Genomic DNA, 19,163 nt, shown 5'->3' on the forward strand with positions numbered 1-19,163 from the left:
TCCATTGATTGTGCGCGGTCTGCGCCTGACCTCCCTGCTCCCGGGGAAGCCGTCTCCATGGAGACCGGGCCCGCTCCCCCAGCGCCGGATTGTAAATTCCTGCAGGCAGCGGCCCGGCAGCCTGGGGAGGGGGCCGCGCGCCCGGGCGCGCAGGGGGAGCGGCCGCCACGCCGAGGCCCCCTTTGAAAGAAAAAAAAAAAGGACACGAAAAAGGAGGTGGTGGAGGAGGAGGACGGAGAAGAGAAGCAGGAGGGGCAGTGGGAAGGGGAGGAGGAAGAAAACGAAAAGGAGCAAGGAGAGGAGGAGAAAGAGGAGGAGGAGGAGAAAAGCGAAGAAAAACAGACGGAGCCCGGGAGACGAGAAAGCAAGGGAGGAAGAAAGAGGCAGAAAGGGCGTGTTTAGGCTCTACGTCTCCCCTCCCCTTTCTCAGGTCCCAGCTCCGGCTCTGCGCGCTCGCTCTCCGGCTACAGCTCCCCGCGGGCGAAGCTGGGCGTCGGGTGCGATAGCCCGGGCCGCCCCTCGGGCCGCCGCCCCGCGCCTGGCCGCGCTCCCCACCGCGCGCTCCCCACGCCCAGCCCGGAGCCCCCGCGGGGCGCCCTCCAGTCCCCTCCCCCTCCGCCTCGCGCCCTCCCCGGGGCTGCGACACCCCCGCGGCCCCGCCGCGCGGAGCTCCAGGCCATGGGCTCGGGGCGCGTCCCCGGGTTCTGCCTGCTCGTCCTGCTGGTCCACGCGCGTGCCGCCCAGCATGGCAAAGCTGCGCAAGGTAAGGGAGGCGCGGCGCGGGGCTGCGGGGCTGCGGGACGGCGGGGCCCGAGCCAGGGCAGGTGCCTGGAAGTGCGTGGCTGTCGGGACCCCGGTCCTGTGCCCCGGACTCCCGGGCCAGGGCCAGACCTCTGGGCGCTGCGCGCCTGGCGAAGCGCTTGGAGGAGCCTGGGGGCGGCCGGCAGAAGGGAGCCTGCACTTCTGCTGGCTTCCCTGCTCCCTCTAGCATCTTCCGCCGCCGAGGTCAGAGAATCTTCTCCCAAACACTGCCGGCGACTTCACTTGGGAGCTTGAGCCCGAGGGAACGAAGTTTTCAGCCACGCCGCCGCACACTTCATCCCCTCATCCCCTCCCCGCACGCAGTCAGGCCGAAATTTCAAAGTTGCTGTCTTATCAAGTCTGAAGATGTTAAAGAAAAACAGACTCTTTCGCGGTGAAACTGACTGCCTGTCACGGGATGGTAGGGGGGCAGAAGGAGAAAATGTCTGTGACTGGTTTCTGGCACGCACGTTGCGTTTCTGCCTTGGGGGGGGACCTCTTTCGTCTCGCATGGCTTTCATTTCTTATCATAATATTTATTTATTAAGGCCTGGGGTTTCCAATTCCATTTAAATCCAGGTCAGAATTGCATTAAAATAACAAAGTAAAATTCCAGGCTGGGAGCTCTGACAGATCCCTCTAGGAATTAGAGAGAGACTGGGAGGCCCTCCTGCCCCGGTCCCTGACCCCGAGCTCACTGCCCAGCCAGTCTCACGGCTGCGCTGGCAGAAACCAGGCTGGTGTCCCACAGTTCTCTGGGGACAGCCTCCCCTCCCCCATTGACCTGCTGCACCCCTCCCCCCACGTTGTCCTCACCCAAAAGAGATTTATATGGACAAAAAGAAAATTCCTCTTAGCAAGATTTTGCCCGGGAGGTAGATTCTGCCTATTGTCCCAGGGGCTCCTGAAGCCAGCCAGGGATGAGGAGGTGTCTGAGCCAGAAAGAAAGTTGAACTTGGGAGTTGGGGAAGTCTGAGTGTCTGGCAGTCATGTCACCGTGTGCAGGGGCCTGAGCCCTGGTGTCCTAAGCTGTTGTGTGCCACCGGCTTTCACTAGGTTCTTAGAAGGTGCTAAAGGAACACCACCCGCCTCCCCCAAAACACTGTCTCTTCCCTTGCCCCCTCCAACCTATCAATCAATATAACTAAACACTGGAGACCCTCAGCTGTCAAGACCCCACGGCAGCCTCCTTCCAGCCCCAAACTTCTTCTCCTGCAGCCTTGGTTCCAGACAGTCCGCTGCCTGGAACAGCCTCTCTCCACACTGTGGATTTGCTTGTGTGTTTTCGTAAACAAAGCTGGCTTTTGTAGTGCACGCTGACTTACTCATAACATGGAATTAGCTAGGGAGTTTAGTCTGAGGAAGGAACAGATTTCGTGCAGTAATCTAGAGACAAGATAAGGGCCTCTTTCAAGTTGGAGCCAGTGTCTGCAGGGGTGGGGGTGGGGGCAAGAGGGGAAGCCGTCTATTAAAGGGCTCCAGGTGCAGCTGGAGACCCCCCTAAACGGGACAGGTGGGGGGGGAAACCAAGGCTCGAGGGATAGAAGGAGTCAGGATACCTCCAGGGTGTGCCAGTTACCTTCTTTTATTGGACACCCCGCTGGGTGCTGGGGGACGCCCAAGGTGTCTGCCTACCTCAGTTCTGGGCTCCACCTGCCCTGACGAGGCTGAGGTAACTTGGTATCGGCACCCTCCCCCTCAGAACTTCTGAGTCTGGCTGGGATTAGAATGGAACCTCTCATTAACCCTACCATTCAGGAAATCTGTGAAACCCTGTCCATCAGAGGTTGCCTAACAACAGGTTTGCCGGAACACAGAGCTGTGCTTGGACTCAGAGTTGCAGGTAGATGCTGCAGGAAGGGTCTGAGCCTCGCAGGCTTACCCCACAGTGCTGCGAGCTTTCGGGAGGCCTCCCTTGCCCCCTCGACATATCTCCCATCTATCATCAGGGCCAGGGAGCTCGCCTTTGATGCCACGTGCTTCTCGGTGGAACTCTGGAGGGTCTGCGAATTGCAGACACCCTCAGTGAGTGTCTTGAAAGGACTTCTGGGGACATCTGTGTCTCTGGGAAGCCTCAAAGCCACGTGATGGGGTTAGAGGGTGGGACAAGGACCTGAGCTTAAGAATAAGGGGGGGGCAGAACACTAACACCATGGGACATCCCTGGCCCACTGTGTCTACTGGGACCTAGTTCTTCAATCAGGAATGCTGAACGTTTTGTCCCTGTGGATGAGTGGGCGGGTCAGCTAGTGGACTGGGAATGAGTGAGCTTGCTGTGTACATGGTTTTGAGTGGTTTTCAAGAGCCTGTCTGTGTGTCTAAAGTAGACAGACTGGATAACCAAGATAATTGTAAACTTAAAGGCATTAATTTGCTTTGCTTTTTGAGGGTGGGGGCGGGGTGGGAGGATGGCTAGGGTTAAAGGGACCTAATCCTCACTGAGGGCTCAGGTTGCAGCTGAATGGAGAGCTCCCAGGGCCTCCAGAGGAGCTGCTCCTGTCCCCAGGCCGGCTCTGTCAGGGGCGGCCAGCCTGGCCACTTAGTTTACCTGGTAGTTTTCTTCCCTTGCCGGGGACAGAGTCTCGAGAAAGTCACCCATTTAGAAGTCACAACGCCCCCCGAGGCCGAGAGTGTTCATCTGGCGGGGAACAGTGTCTCTCTGTCTCTGGGTCTCTGTCTGGGTGTGTGTCTCCCTTTCCCCTCTCTTCCTCTTTAATGTGGCTGTTTCCTCTCCTCCCTGCTTCCCTCTGCTCCTGTGGCCAGCTCCTACAGTGAGGGGACTGTTCCTCCTAGCCCCTCCCTCCGAAATGTGAAATGAAAACCACAACCGTGTCAGCGGGTGAGGGTGGCTCCTTGGACAACCGCTACTGCCTGTGCCCCACCGAGGCCCTACTGGAGCGAGCAGACAGACAGGCAGACCCCACGCTTAGATCCTGTTGTTTAATCAGGGTCCCTACGCTCGTCTCCATTTTTAGGAAGTCCTGAGGAATCCCTTTGACCCCTTTCTGTCTGTGGCTTGCTGGTGGCATGTCATAGGTGTGGGGAAAGCTGGAGCCAGGCGGATATAATAAACTCTGCTGCCCACCCACCGCCCCCAGGCTTTGTAGGGTAGAATGGGAGACGGGAACTGTGGAGACCAGGGAATCGACAGCTGTGGGTAGAGGGCAAGAGGACAGTGCTCAGGAGCCCTCGGAGGAGACTGCTTTCTGGAACATTCTGGAACTGAGAACATGGGAACCGGTTTGAGGTGTGAGCAGCTAGGACCTGTTGTAAATGGAGGCAGGAGTGTGTGAGTTTGGGAATGTGAGGTGTGCCTTCACTGGGGCGTGTGAGCATGCATGTGCGTGATTTTGTGTGTGTGTGTGTGTGTGTGTGTGTGTGAGAGAGAGAGAGAGAGAGAGAGAGAGAGAGAGAGAGAGAGAGAGAGAGAGAGAGAGAGAGAGAGAGAGAGCGCATGTGTTGTGTGGCACTCTGGGAGGGGAAGAAGTGGGCAGTGTGTGCTTTGTTTCAGTTGGAGAAGGAGAGTAGAATGGTTTGGTCCAGCGCCTTGAACTGGGCGGGGGGGGTGCATGGCTTCAGATCCTCTCGAGAGGATGGAGGTGGAGGGACTTGCTGCCAGAACCCACCCTGGTCTCCACCGCCTGCTTCGGTGTGCGCGGGTGTGGACCTCCATACCCCTAACACATGACCACTCAGTAAGAAAAGAGTTCCTGTCAGGCAGGGCCAGAGGCTGTGGAGCCGGAGCCGCCGCCGTTCTGAGGCTGGCGGTACTTACTACTTACAGGAGGCCCAGACCTGGGGAGGCAGGAGTCTGGGAAGGAGTGGGCTGCTGGAGCCCAGGGGAGAGGTGAAAACAGTCAGCTCAGGGATGTTTGGAGGGGATGAATGGGTTACTCACCTGGGCAAAGAAGGGACACTGACTCTGTCTGTAGGCTGGCCACTCTCCCCGCTAGCCTGCCCTCTGCCCGACTCAGGTGGCCTTGGGTGGATGGAGGATAAGGCGCTGCTGAGCTTTGACAGATGCAGAGCCTGGTGACTGGGAACTCGGGGGTCCTACCCGTTTTACTGAACTCACTCCTATGGGTAAGCCCCAGACGTGCGGCCTCAGCTGCCCCGGCCTTTTCACCCCAGAGCCAGGCCCTCTCTGCCCAGACCCTGTTCACCCAGCCTGCTGGAACCCTGGTCGCTAGGTACACTTCCTTTCTTCCCCCACCTCCGTCTCCCAAGCGTGACAGTCTTGTGTCAAGTGAGCGGCTAGCCTGGAAACCAGCCCTGGAAGCACGAGCTCATGTTTCTGTGGATGTGTACACTGTGTGGTGCCCAAGACTGACCCCTCTATGTCCCCAGCCCGTCCCTCTCCAGACCCAAGGGCTTCCTCTGGAGTTGGAGCTGGCTGCTGCTGTTGGCTTTCAGAAGTGGGACAGCCCCCCTGAGTACGGCGCTGGGGGCCTTGGTTTGCCAATGTTTTCCCCCCTTTGACAAACCAGAGCCCCAGAGAGCTGTGGGCTTTGAACCTCAGAGCGTTGTGCCCAGGACGGTCTGGTTGTGGTTACTGACAGTGGCAGACTGAGGCCTTGGTTGCTGGCCCATAGAAGACGCAGGATAAGGAAACAGGCCTACGGAGTCCCTGGGTGAGGTGCAGCATCAGGCTGTGTGGGTGTGTCTGGGGGGTTAGGGTAGCGTGGGATATTAAAGGGTAGACCCTGGGGGGCAGGTTTAGAGAGAGGACGTTTTTTACAAGTTTCTAATTATATTTATTTGGAGTTTTCCTCTGGCGGTTTGAAGCTGTTAACGGCAGGGACCTGGATCCCTGGTGTTTGTTTTTGTTTCTAACCAGCTGCTTGGCCCCAGAATAGTGAATCCCAAGGCTGGCGACACCTGCCCACCCTCTCCTTGCCTGTGTGTCTGCCCTGGTCTCCTCTTCTGCCTCAGAGCATCCGGGTGCTGGCTTTTGACCACCAGCCAAATTCAGTTCCGTTCCGTCTCATGCTGTGTTGCTTGCTCCAGCCGGAGCTAAGTGCTTGAGTTGGGAGCAGGGGAGGCAGAGACCCATCTCTCAGGTTCCTTTAGAAGGCTTTCCGGGGTGGGCCTGGGTTCTGTCTTTACACTGGCATTGGTCCTTTCCCAGGGTAAGTCTCCCCGTCACTTACTAAGCCTTGCCTGCGGCTGCCCGAGAGGAAGCAGAGGCCCGAGACCCCGCTGTCCCCTGTGCCCAGTCTCCTCTGGCCCCGTGTTCACCGTCTTTGTGGACTCTAAGATCTTATGCGTGTAGGTGCCGGCACACTGCCACAGCACACACGTGGAGGTCAGAGGTCAACCTGGGGCGTAGCTCTCACATCCACCTTGCTTGACGCAGTATTGTTCAGCTCTGCACAAGCTCGGCAGGCTGGCTTGCCGTCTGGGGGTTCTCCTGCCTCTGCCTCCTGTTGTGCTGCAGCCGGGACAGGATTAGAGATGGGGCTCCCGGCTCAGGGTCTTTACACACCAGGCGACACCCCCCTCCTCCTCAGAATAAACTCTCTAGGACACCCCTCTTCCCAGAGTGCCGAATGGCCACAGGAGGCAGGCTTCCCTCTGGGGTATGCCGCAGGTAAAGGTCTCACCCACCTCTCTGTCCAACAGACACCTACAGAGTCCCCCCACTGTGCTGTTTACTCTGTCTCCTCCACTGCTGAACCCTCGGCACCTGGCACAGGGCCTGCCCTCATACAGGTACCTAGTAGCCATTTGCCGAGTGGTCAGGTATGCTCTGCCAGCAGTGTCCTGGGGTCAGAGATTCAGAAGTCATGCTCTCGAGGCACTCACAGCACCGAGTTAGCAAGACGAAGTATCCTAGGGAATACTGGAGGGGATGAACAGTGACCAAATGCTTTTATCGAGCATTTGCTGTTATGTCCACGCTGTGGCACCTGGTGCTTGGTGGGTACTAACTCATTTGAAGCTGGTAGCGGCCCCCTAGATGGTGCTGTGACTAATTTACAGGGGAAGGAGTAGGTGTGTTCAGGGGTTGGTTCAAGGCCACACAAGCCCCTGGAGAAGCCTGCACTGGGACTGGTCCAGCATCGGTCAGCCATGTTGTTCCCAGCTCCGTCAAATGACTTACTTACTTGGGAAAGATATCCCCAGGCTTGCCCAGGAGGTTCTGATTTGGTGGTTCTAGACACCCTGGGTCTTTAAAGGTCCCCAGATTCCGGTGTGCCACTTGAGCCAAGAACCAACCCATGCCAAGAGCATCACTTGGCCTGCAGCTGGGAGGCAGTCTTGCCCTCAGAGAATAGACTAAAGCTGGGGCTGAGGAGGGGCCGGCAGAGGAGGAGGAGGAGCAGGGTACGATTTGGGGCCCTGTTTACTGCCCTGTGCCTCAGGCCAGCTTGCTTCAGATTCCAGTCAGAGTGGGGAGGTCTCTTCTTCAGCAAGCGCCCGGCCCGGGTGAGAAGTGGGACTTGCTATGCGACACTGCTTCAGAGTGAGGGCTGAGCAGATCAGTGTGACAGAAAGGGTGGCAGGCTGAGCCCCCCTGGGTGCAGGGCTCCCCGGGAGCAGGCAGACAGACCTGAACCTGGTTTGGGAAGGAGGGAAGGGTGGGCCGGCAGCATGAATGGTAAGAGGGAGCTCGGGAGGGTGTAGCGGACTGGTTAGCTGGCGTGAGGGTATAGACCAGGGTGGGACATGACGTCTGGAGCAGTGTGCTGGAGACAGGTAAGCATTGTGAGTGGAGATGACCGCCAGCAGGAAAAGCCCGAGGCCGCCAGCAGGCCTGCCCCAGCTGTGGTCCCCTTCACCTCCGCTCTAGGCCCCATGAGCACTGGGGGTGGGGGGCAAAGGGAAGAGCCTGATGTACCAGGAGCCAAGCCCGGAAGACTGGAGACAGGGGCCACTGAGGTGGACTCCAGGAGGAGCCCCCATGCTCTGGGCCAGACCCGGAAGTGCTCCCTATTCAGGGCCCCTGGAGCTCCGCTGTGGAGCCCTGTGCTGCTGTCTCCTATTGCGCCGCCACCGTGAGCATTTAGCCCGTGGCTCGTGGGACTGCAGAGCTGTCTTGGAAATGAAAGGAGCCACATTGGCTCCTGGCTGCTACTGCAGAGGACAGGGCAGACCTGGACCCCCATCGTTCAGCCCTGGCTGCCTACCGCTCACGTTTCTGGCATTGGACGCCTCCACCTCCTGAGACCCTCATGCTTCATCAGGAAGCTCACACAGATTAGCCCCCTCAGAGGCTTGCCGTCATCCCTCTGTACGCGGGAATCTCGGGACTGAAAATGAGAAAGGAGCCAGTGTGGTGAGCCCCTGCCATTCCCACACCAGGGAGGCTGGAGCAGGGGTGAACCTCTGCCATCAGGGAGGCTGGAGCAGGGGTGAACCCCTGCCATCCCCACACCAGAGAGGCTGGAGCAGGGGCGTTATGAGTTGGAGGTTAGCCTGTGCTACAGAGCTTTGTCTTTGAAAGGGAAACTCATGAAAGTTTCCCCAGAGGATGGTAGAGCCGGGTCTTCACCAGGGATTGTCTCCACTGTTGGTGACCTTCCTTCAACGGGACAGTTCTTGCATTTAATCAGTTGGACAGACTAGTTCTCCAGCAGCCCCTCGCCAGCCACAGGGTCCCCGTCTTGCCTTATGAAGGGGTTTCCATGCCTCTCCCTCCATCCTTTCACTCCATGGGGACTGGCTGGCTGGCAGGCAGGTGACTGCTGCGCTCGGGCGAGGTAGGCAGTGAGTGCAGACAGCCCCGACACTCAGAACTGTCCGGTCACACAGAGGAGCTGAACAGAGCCAGAAGACCTGAGGCAGGGTGTGAGCTGTTCCCGGTTCGGTTCGCAGCCCCGCCCCCAGTGCTTCTGGAAGCATCAGAACAGAGGACACACGATGGCTTCTAGCTCAGGCTTCTGAGCATTGGCAATCTACAGAAACGGCTGGTGCCCAGTGCCCACTGCTGAGTCAAAAGTACACGGCTGTTTTCATTGCGTCAGCCGCCAGGCCTGACAACCAGTATCATGTTGGAACCGGGCCCCGGGGTCGGGGGTCACACCTGCCTGGCTCCCAGGTCTCCACTCTGTTACTGGCAGACTTCTGTTCATATACCTTCATAAACGTTGTATACCTTTTTCTAGCTCCCAGGTGGACGCGGCCTCTTCCTCCTCAGACTAGGACAAAGCTTTCGACCCTAGCTGTCCAATAGAATCAGCTGGGAACTTTAGAAAAATACCAGCTTCCAGGCCCCAGCCAGACTTGTTGACTGTAGTCTTAGGGCCTTGGGCATTTTTTTTCATGGGAGTTGGCTCTGTGTGGACCTCCTCATCCCTAGCCTCACAGCACCTACGTGTTCCTGCTTCCTGTCACTTGTCTGTCCTGGCTGGGCTAAATCACCTGTGTGGTTCTGAATGCATGACTGTCACAGAAAGCCCCTTTCCCACTGAATGAGACCCTCCTCCTCTGCATCACTTCAGCTTTTGGGCGCCATAATGTTGTCCCCAACTTCCCAAGGTTCTTTTATTTATTTAATTTTTTTTCGAGACAGGGTTTCTCTGTAAAGCCCTAACTGTCCTAGAACTTACTATGTAGACCAAGCTGGCCTTGAACTCACAGAGATCTGCCTGCCTCTGTCTCCTGAGTGCTGGGATCAAAGGCTTGCTCCACCACCACCGGTGGGAGGTACTTTCTTAATCACCCCCATGTTTGCCACTCTGGAGGAGCCTCTTCCTCTAGAGTAGCTCTGTCTGTCACACCTGTTAGAGGGAGCACTTAGCTTTAGAGCAAACAGATCCAGAACTGGGGGGCAGGGGCACTGTCTGGTCATCGAGAGAGCGCAGAGGACTGCGCTTAGCAAGCTTTAGATTGCCAGGCCGGCACCCGCCAGCGTCCGGTCCTTCTGTTGGTAGCCGAGGGGCCACGGAAGATCTCCCAGGATGGAACTCTGTTCCTCTAAAGCTTCTTGGTGCCTTGGTGAACAAGCAGGAGCGGGCTTGATCTCTTGTCTGGGTTTTTGAGGCAGTGTTTCCAAGATCACAGGTGTGCACAGCTGGGTCACAGGCGTGCACCGCTGGACCAGGTATGACAGGGTCGTTCCTGAGTGGACTGCGAGGCCCATGAGGACCCACACATCCCATCTCCTTCTCTTCCTTAATTGCTAGTGACCAGCCAGGCCGGTTGACACATGTCTGTAACCCCGGCATTTGAGAGAGACGGAAGCAGGAGGATCAGATATTGAAGGTCACCCTAGCTATGCAATGAGTTCTAGGCCAGCCTGGACTATATGTGTCCCTGTCTAAAAAAGAAAACAACAAAACCCTTATCATCATTGACCACTGGACATGGCCAGCTTTAAGGAGGCCAGTGACTCCATGCCTGTCGCTCTCTCGCTGGACTGACTATGTCTAACCGTCACGTGTGCTATTCAGACTGAAGAGTGTTTCATAGAGCAGTCGAGCTATCGTTGGGGTTTGAGTGTCTTCCAGGCAGGGAGGGTTCGTTCTGGGTCCCTGGAATGTCCGGAGGAGCATGAGGGACCTCGGGGTGCACTGACTCTGTCGTGAAGAGGGACTTTGACTTACTTGAGAGGCACCAGCTGAGGGTGTCACATGTCCTCCCCTGCCAGATGTGGATGAGTGCGTGGAAGGGACTGACCACTGCCACATCGATGCCATCTGCCAGAACACGCCACGGTCATACAAGTGCATCTGCAAGTCCGGCTACACTGGGGATGGCAAACACTGTAAAGGTGAGATTTGGAGGCGCTGCCGAAGGGCCTGCTCCACAGTTCCCGGAGGCCTGCAGCCTCTACAAGCCGAGGAGGGCAGACATATCTGAGAGCCCTGTTCTGGTTGGCACCAAACAAAGCGTTGCCCCGACCAACCAGAGTGCTGGTCATCGCCTCAGAGCTGCCTCGAGCGGGCACGCCTCATCACGAAACTACACACAAGATCCCTGAAGCAGGGACCTCTGCGTGCTTGTTCCCTTCCTGTCATGCTCAAGGAGGGGAACCACAAGCGTATCTTCTGCTATAGTTAAAACCCTGCAAAGCAGCCTAGGAGTATTGTTCTCAGTGTGTGACCCCGAGTACCCCTGCAGCAGCGTCGGTGGGCAAGGTGCATGCCGCTTCCTGTTAGCATAATGGACCGAGAACCGCAGTTGCCCCCTAGGGTCTGGGAGGTGTTGGTTCAAGGATGACCCCCCCAGCAATACCAAAATTTAAAAAAAGGTCCAAGTTCACTACATAAAATATCGCGGCTGCTCATATGTGATCTTCAGCACCCTCCAGTCTCTCTCTCTCTCTCTCTCTCTCTCTCTCTCTCTCTCTCTCTCTCTCTCTCTCTCTCTCTCTGGGCACAGACGTGGACGAATGTGAACGGGAGGACAACGCAGGCTGTGTTCACGACTGTGTTAACATCCCTGGTAATTACCGATGCACCTGCTATGACGGATTCCACCTGGCACATGATGGCCACAACTGTCTGGGTGAGCGAGGGAGGCTTGGCGGGCATTCGGTGGGAAGGAGTTGTTCCAGCCTTTGTGAGGTGATGAGGGAAAAGTGGTCAAAAGGACTGAATTCTTTCACGGGAGCGTGGCCGCCTCCCCTGAGGGTGACAGCGGTGGGCTTAGCTCTGCCCGCGTAGGACCCGTGGGGCCTTGAGCGAGTCAACTAGCCTCTGGGAGCCTTAGACTCCTCACCCCTACAGTGCATCAGTGCCCTTCCCGGAGGCTGCCCCTTAGACTCCTCACCCCTACAGGGCATCAGTGCCCTTCCCGGAGGCTGCCCCTTAGACTCCTCACCCCTACAGGGCATCAGTGCCCTTCCCGGAGGCTGCCCCTTAGACTCTTCACCCCTACAGGGCATCAGTGCCCTTCCCGGAGGCTGCCCCTTAGACTCCTCACCCCTACAGTGCATCAGTGCCCTTCCCGGAGGCTGCCCCTTAGACTCCTCACCCCTACAGGGCATCAGTGCCCTTCCCGGAGGCTGCCCCTTAGACTCCTCACCCCTACAGGGCATCAGTGCCCTTCCCGGAGGCTGCCCCTTAGACTCCTCACCCCTACAGGGCATCAGTGCCCTTCCCGGAGGCTGCCCCTTAGGGCTAGTTTTGTCCCCACCCATCCTATCTCCAGTTCTGCCTGATGTCCCTTGTCCCAGGAGCTCTGTCACAGACGGGATCCCTGGGCCACTAAACTCAGCGTCAGCCTGTCACTTTCTGAGAGTTACTCAGGCCAAGTTTCCCCCTTAGTAGAAAATCGGAAGTGTACAACAAGATTTGAGTTGGGTCTTTCCAACCCCAGTTGTCACCAAGAACTAACCATAGAGACGAGAGAGGGAGTAGGTCCCGAGGGGGCCAGAGTTACAAAAGTCTGTGTAAGGATTGAAGGCCTCAACCATCCCTCACCTCTTAGGGAACCCCTGAGAAAACGCCATGTTGTGGGCCTCAGTAGAGGATGGGAAGGCAGTAGAGAGAGCGTAGAGATGGAGTCACTGAAGTGAGCTCTCGGGGTGAGCTTGACCCCAGGGGTGGTGACTTGGGGGCACCCTATTGTTCCTCCTCTACCACCCCGGGTGTGGCCTGGCCACCCTCCCCCACCCTTCCATACCACTCTGCCAGACTTTGTTTTGTTAAACCAAAATAGGAGAAAAACTAGGGACCATGGCAATGAGCCCGGGCCTGGGGGAGGGGGGAAGGCGGAGGTTGTGGCCTGTCCACGGAAGTGGCCCTGGCCTCCTGAGGACTTGTGACTCAGCTGCCATCCCCGCCATCTCTATCACCACAGCTGTACTGCTGTCTGAGGATGGCGCTGTTTCCAGGTTCCCCGATTTCCTGGCTGCTCACCACAGCTAGCCGCCGCTCCTGGTGCTCCGCCGCCGCTGGCTGGCCAGTGCGGCTAGGCTCCATCCTCGTCTTCACCGATGTTCCTGTCACTCGGGCTTCTCTCCTGCCCTCTGTGCTCAGGCCCAGGGTTTTCATTTATTTGCTGAGATTTTGTGTGTATAAGCATGTATGTTCTGTGTACCACATGCCTGAGGTACCCGTGGAGGCCAGGAGAGGACGCTGGTTTCCTGAGAACCTGAGTTCCAGGCAGTTAGCCGCATGTGCACACTGGGAATAGAACTCAGGTCCTCAGAAGAGCGGTCAGGGCTCACGAGCTATATCTTTCTAGGCTTGAGCGGGGTCAAACCCGGGCTCCCTGGAGTGGGTGAGGGGTCCAGTCCTCACCGAGGCTGGCCAGGTTGGGATGCTCCTCACTCGCCCTGCCTGAGCTCTCCCCTTCGTGTCTTGCTAAGGATGGCTCTTGTGTATGCATTGGGTTTTTTTTTTTTTTCTTTTGGTTTTTACGAGACAGGGTTTCTCTGTATTGTTTTGGAGGCTGTCGGTCCAGCCCGGCCTCGAACTCACAGAGATCCGCCTGCCTCTGCCTCCCGAGTGCTGGGATTAAAGGCGTGCGCCACCACCGCCCGGCTCATGCATTGAGTTCTTACGCGTCTCAGTCTTCGGTGCTGGTACCATAGCCCCGCCAATCACCTGTCTCGAACAGATGTGGACGAGTGTGCGGAAGGCAACGGCGGCTGTCAGCAGAGCTGTGTTAACATGATGGGGAGTTATGAATGCCACTGCCGAGAGGGCTTCTTCCTCAGCGACAACCAGCACACCTGTATCCAGCGGCCCGAAGGTCAGCCCTGCCCGGGAGGCCCCAGCGACCCTCCCTGCTTCCCCTCAACATTCCGAGTCTCACTCTCTAGATCCCTCTCGGTCTTAACTGAGTCACGGCCTATGGGCTCTGTGCATAGACAGTGTATCGGAGAGAAATCTGTGGGCTAAATGCGGGCTCAGGCTGACATGGAACTGAGGCTGCTTTGAGGTGTTCTCTGTGGTGCTCATTCCTGTGCTGAGCATTTGCCTGTAAGCTGCCACTTCTCAGGGACAGCCTCCCCAACATCCCCTTCCACGGCCTGGGTTGGGAAGGTTGTTAGACAGAAGCATGTTCTTTCCTTCACTGGAAATGATACCCTGAGGGCAATAGCTATGTCTAGTCTGCCTTTATGTCACAATGCCTAACGTGCTGCCCTACCTGCAGTAGGAACTTAATAAAAGTGTGGCATAGCCGGGCATGGTGGTGCACGCCTTTAATCCTAGTGCTCAGGAGGCAGAGGCAGGCGGATCTCTCTGAGTTCAAGGCCAGCCTGGTCTACAGACTGAGTTCCAGGACAGCCAGAGCTACACAGAGAAACCCTGTCTCCAATTAAAAAAAAAAGGTGGCAATGGTAATTATTTCCCACTTTATCAGTCTGATTGCTATTTATCTCCAGATTTCTAGTCTCAGTGTAAGCTCTTTGAGCAAAGAGGTCCTGGTTTAGATTTTTCTGGGTCCTTCCTAAATCTAGAGCACCTCCGGATTTCGCTTGACCCTCATAGTCTCCTTAGCCCCAACTGGTCCCGCCCCATCTGAGTCCTCCAGGTACAGATGGAGCACCACCCTCTCTTCCCTTTTTAGAAGGAATGAATTGCATGAACAAGAACCATGGCTGCGCCCACATTTGCCGGGAGACGCCCAAGGGGGGCATTGCCTGTGAATGCCGCCCTGGCTTTGAGCTCACCAAGAACCAACGGGACTGTAAACGTGAGACATATGAGGGCGGGGGTGGGGGGTTGGGGGGGTGGGGGGGTGGGGGACAGGAGCCCAGGGGCAGGGACTCGGGGGCGGAGGGCGCGGGGTGGAGGAACAGGGTGAGAAAAGGGTAGCTTTCCAACCCTGCTGACCTGCAGCACAGGGGGAAAGCGGGCTAATAGGTCTCCTCTCTCTCTCTCTCTCTCTCTCCCTCTCTCTCCCTCTCTCTCCCTCTCTCTCTGCAGTGACCTGCAACTATGGTAACGGCGGCTGCCAGCACACATGCGATGACACAGAGCAGGGCCCCCGGTGCGGCTGCCACGTCAAGTTTGTGCTCCACTCTGACGGGAAGACGTGCATCGGTGGGTGCAGCTGGGGGACAGCTCACGCCACTTGTGATGGGGTGGGGGCAGGGGCGGGGAGCTGCAGGGGAGGGGAGACTCAGGGCTCTAGGTGCTAGATATGGTAACTGATGAGTGAAGACCCCCTATGATGGCAGGTCTGGTGAGGGATGGCTCTGGGACACTAAAAGACATACTACTTGCCCATCCCCCTCCCTAGGAGTCTCACCCACCCCTTCCTCCCAGGTTGAAGCTTGGTCAAACCAGGAGCCATTAGCAGAAGTGATTGTCCACGAGACTGTAGGGATGATGGTCCACAAGACTGTAGGGATGATGATTTACAAGACTGTAGGGATGTCCACAAGACTGTAGGGATGATGGTCCACGAGACTGTAGGGATGTCCACAAGACTGTAGGGATGTCCACGAGACTGTAGGGATGATGGTCCACAAGACTGTAGGGATGTCCACGAGACTGTAGGGATGTTCACGAGACTGTAGGGATGATGGTCCACAAGACTGTAGGGATGATGGTCCACAAGACTGTAGGGATGATGGTCCATGAGACTGTAGGGATGTCCACGAGACTGTAGGGATGATGGTCCACGAGACTGTAGGGATGATGGTCCACGAGACTGTAGGGATGCCCACAAGACTGTAGGGATGCCCACAAGACTGTAGGGATGATGGTCCACAAGACTATAGGGATGATGATTTACAAGACTGTAGGGATGATGGTCCACGAGACTGTAGGGATGACTTGAGGAACTCTGGGCCAGTCAGCTGAGCAGTTGACCCTGGCCCTGGTTGACCAGTGTGGTGAGGTGGGGAATGCCACAGTTCAGTGTCCCCACTGCCGAACAGGCCAGGACATACTGCCATATTGCTTGTCCTGAGAGCAGTTAGCGGTGGGCTGGCAGTAGGGTGGCTCCAGGCTTGCTTCCTCTTTACCCCTGCAAGTTCCCTTCCCGCCCTTCACCTGAAGCCCCCAGGCCCATCTCCCACTGAGCATCCGGTGGTACTGGATCTCCACTGTGCCCGTGGCTGCCCACACCCCTCAGCTGCTGCGGCCTTCCCATCCCCCCCTGCCTGAAACCCTTCTCCTGAATTCCTAGGCCTGACCCAGGTCTCCAGGTACCCCAAATGTGCTAATTCCTTACCGTTACCTTTTGATTTCCCTGTGTTGCTATTTCTTCAGTGGTGAGATGACTGGACAAGGTATCTATCCCCTTAGAGAAGTGGGAGATGGAAGGGAGGACTTTGGCTGAGGTGAGGCAGGGTCTCCAGCCAGGCAGAGACAGGCATAACGACTCTGTAGGCAGGGACATTCATGGAGACGGGTGGGCCACAGCAGGCCGGCCGGGAAAGGAAAGGTGAACACAGGGGATCTGTGAAGCCCTGTGTGTCCAAGGCAGATTCAGGTTAGGGACCGCTCGGTCCCTTGCCCCCTGTCCCATTCACTTCAGCCACAGGCCAGGGGAACAGATGGTCTCCCCCAGGGTTCCCAGCACCTGCTCCAGATCCGCGTGGATGCAGGGTGCTGCCGTAAGGGAAAGCTCTCCTGCCTGCTGTGCTCTCTCTAACTCTTCAAAGACCCTGCAACAGGTTCAGGTCTTCCTGTCGCCTTCTCTGGCTGGGTTGTCCCAGCTCCTTTCGTACACTCCTGATAGGGCCAATTCGCCCGCTTGACAAACCTCTCACCACTCTTTGGACACACCCACACATCCCCAGATTCTTCCAGAAGAAGCTGCATGTGGTCCCTAGGGAGAAGAGACGGGGGCCCCATGGGGAAGAGGCAGGACAGAGCAAGTGTGGCCTTTCCTTCCCCCTCCCCTCCCCCTCCTGCTCTAAGGGGGATGAGCTTACTTGCCTTGGCAGGTGTTACCAGGACACTCGGAGTCGGGAGACTGGGAGTGCAGTCTAGTTAAAACAGGGACTTGGGAGGTGGCTGAGCGCAAGACATTGGTATCTCATGCCAGCTTAGCCTGGGACATGCTGTGTGGGGCTGGACCCACAGCTGCTCTCCTTGAGACTCTGATGGGGACCTCACTTCTTTGGGGGTACCGGGTAGGACAAAGGGTGAGGAAGGAGGCTAATCTGGGGTCCCAGGGATCACCAAATGGGGCTAGTGGTTTGGACCTTCAGGGTGGAGGGCGTGGGGTGGGCCCCGGGGCCCAGTGGGCTGCAGCAGCACCGGCTCCAGATCTAAACAGCTTTTTTACGATGTCAAACAGGGGAAAGGCGCTTAGAGCAACACATGCCCACTCAGGCCGTTTCCAATGGTAACTATGTCTGCTCTGCGCTCGCACTCACCGGCTTGCTAGGGAAGGGCTAACCTGCTGGGGTTCCCACTAACCGCATGCCCCGCAGGGCTCCCCCGGCAGTGTGGGCACCAGGCCCATCAGGTGGCAGGGAACCTGAGTCCCTAAGCGCTGGCCTGGGGACCTTTATGCCCATCATCTTCCTGGTTCCTCTCCTTCCTCTCTGCTTCCTCTCCCTGTGCCACCTTCTAACACCCCATCCCTTCCCAGCCACCAGCAACCCCTGTCGCCGCGTCTAAGGTCTCAGCCAGTGCCGTCCTGCCCATCATTTCCACTATATACCCGGAGATAAGGCACATCAGAGTTGGATGCCATCCCCTCTGTGGGATATCCTCCTAGGGTTCTTACTGCTGGTACATCACGGGCTCATCTCTGCCTGATGTCGGGCTCAGCAGACCTGAGTGTGGACCCTGGTTCTCCCATGTTCTTCCTGGCCAGTCTCGCATGAGCCCCATCTTCTCTGACCCTCAGCCCACATGACCAGAACAGCATGTGGCATGTGGTCAGTGCTTTGCACAAAGGGCAGGGCAAGTCATGGCCTCCTGCCACCCTCCTGCCTGAGCAACTGTCCAGCAGAGGTGGGCAACTCTGTCCAGCTTCCTGGTGCAGCCTGGCGTAGGCACCCCGTCAGTTCCGTGCCCATCCTGGGTCCTCCAGAGGATGTACACACACACAGGGTCTTGTCAGGTTTTGGTGGCCTTCTTTCCATACTTAGACCACTTCTGGGGGAGACTGGACTTGAGCTCCTCATGGTCTGGGGAACCTCATGGAGACCACAAGAGAGGAGAGCGCACTTAGACTCCTTTTGGAAGCTCTGCACACTGCCCTCGTTGGTGACAAGGGTGACAGGTCACTCCAGGTCCCCACGTCAGGGTCTTGCGCTCCTGGGGCTGACGGCTTTCCCTTGGACCCACTCTCCAAAACAGCTGTTTGAATCTGCTTCCTCCTTCCTGCTCTGGCCTCGCAGCGGACTCACAACTCACAAGGGAAACTTAGCCCAACCAGGCTCTGAACTTTCTCCCTGGAGTCTTCCTCTCCAGCCCCGCCTTGCACATTAGCTCGCCAGCAAAATAAAAGAGGCAGCCAGCCAGCTTGTTTCCAGTGAGGCTTTGGGGAGAAGTTAAAGGTGGATGTCCCAGCTTGGCTATCTCCTCTGAGGCAGGGAGTCAGGCCTGCAGTGTCAGGGAGGGGGATGAATCCATGGGCCGCCACCCTCGGAGTCTTGAGACACTCTTCCCCACCAAACCTATTAGGAGACTGTCCACCACGAACCCCTCCACCCCCAAGACAGGAAGAAACTGGTCTGTCCCCTCTGTTCCCCAGCAGGCAGGACCCTCCCATTGCTTTCATCTCTCCTGCTTCCCGCCCCCCACTCCCCTCAGCACATTCCTGCCTGACAGCTCCGGCTTGTACCTGCCTCGCTGCTGTCCACACCTTGTTTCAATCAAGTAGGGGGCAGGGATGCGGGGGCGCTTGGCTGCACTCGCCAGGGGCTGGGCCTCGGGAGGAAGGGGAGGCTGGAGCCTGGGGCTTCTGCCTGGTGCCCCCGCTGAACTCCAGCGAGGTGGCTGAGGCCTTCCCACAGGCCCCGCTCCCTAGGCCAGTGACCCCATCACTACCCACACCCTCCCCCGACAGAGACCTGCGCCGTCAACAACGGAGGCTGCGACAGTAAATGCCACGACGCGGCCACCGGTGTCCACTGCAGCTGCCCTGTGGGTTTCATGCTACAGCCAGACAGAAAAACCTGCAAAGGTGAGACCGGAGGGTGGGGTGGGGACAGAGAAGAGAGTGGGCCCCACACCCCCCAACTCCCTTACAGAGAACCCACGGCGGCGGTGGCGGCGGAAGCTGAGGGGTGTCGCCTGTCTGCCGCCCCCATCTCAGCTCAAAGGGCACCAAAGTCTGCCTCCCGGGCCTAGGCTCCCTTGTTCCTGCTCCCGCCCCTGTCCCTGCACGGGGAGGAGGGTCCTAGCCCTGAATGAACGTTGCCACCCCCGAGCTGGCGGGGTATCTGAGCTGACTGTGTGTCCCAGGTCATGGGTGTTTTTGAACTTTTTGAACCTGCATTCCTCAGGTCTTCCCAGTGGCTCTGGAATGAGACCTCTCTTAGAAAAGGC

At 57.5% G+C, this 19,163-nt stretch overlaps 1 protein-coding gene across 3 annotated transcripts in view; it reads left to right on the top strand.

Moving 5' to 3' along the window:
* The first annotated feature begins 641 nt into the window (after positions 1–641).
* Scube3 (signal peptide, CUB domain and EGF like domain containing 3) overlaps positions 642–19,163 on the top strand; it is a 31,720-nt gene continuing 13,198 nt past the window's right edge. For 2 of the 3 annotated variants that reach the window (XM_040732283.1, XM_040732285.1), the window contains exons 1-8: positions 642–763; positions 10,394–10,516; positions 11,128–11,253; positions 13,312–13,446; positions 14,269–14,394; positions 14,628–14,744; positions 16,957–17,004; positions 18,682–18,798. In XM_040732283.1, coding sequence (XP_040588217.1) covers positions 679–763; positions 10,394–10,516; positions 11,128–11,253; positions 13,312–13,446; positions 14,269–14,394; positions 14,628–14,744; positions 16,957–17,004; positions 18,682–18,798 — 877 coding nt within the window. In that variant the 5' untranslated portion in view covers positions 642–678. The remainder of the gene's footprint in view (positions 764–10,393; positions 10,517–11,127; positions 11,254–13,311; positions 13,447–14,268; positions 14,395–14,627; positions 14,745–16,956; positions 17,005–18,681; positions 18,799–19,163) is intronic. The other variant, XM_040732284.1, reaches the window with a different exon arrangement.

This window comes from Mesocricetus auratus, unplaced genomic scaffold, assembly GCF_017639785.1.
Source record: "Mesocricetus auratus isolate SY011 unplaced genomic scaffold, BCM_Maur_2.0 Super-Scaffold_100027, whole genome shotgun sequence".
Lineage (NCBI taxonomy): Eukaryota > Metazoa > Chordata > Mammalia > Rodentia > Cricetidae > Mesocricetus > Mesocricetus auratus.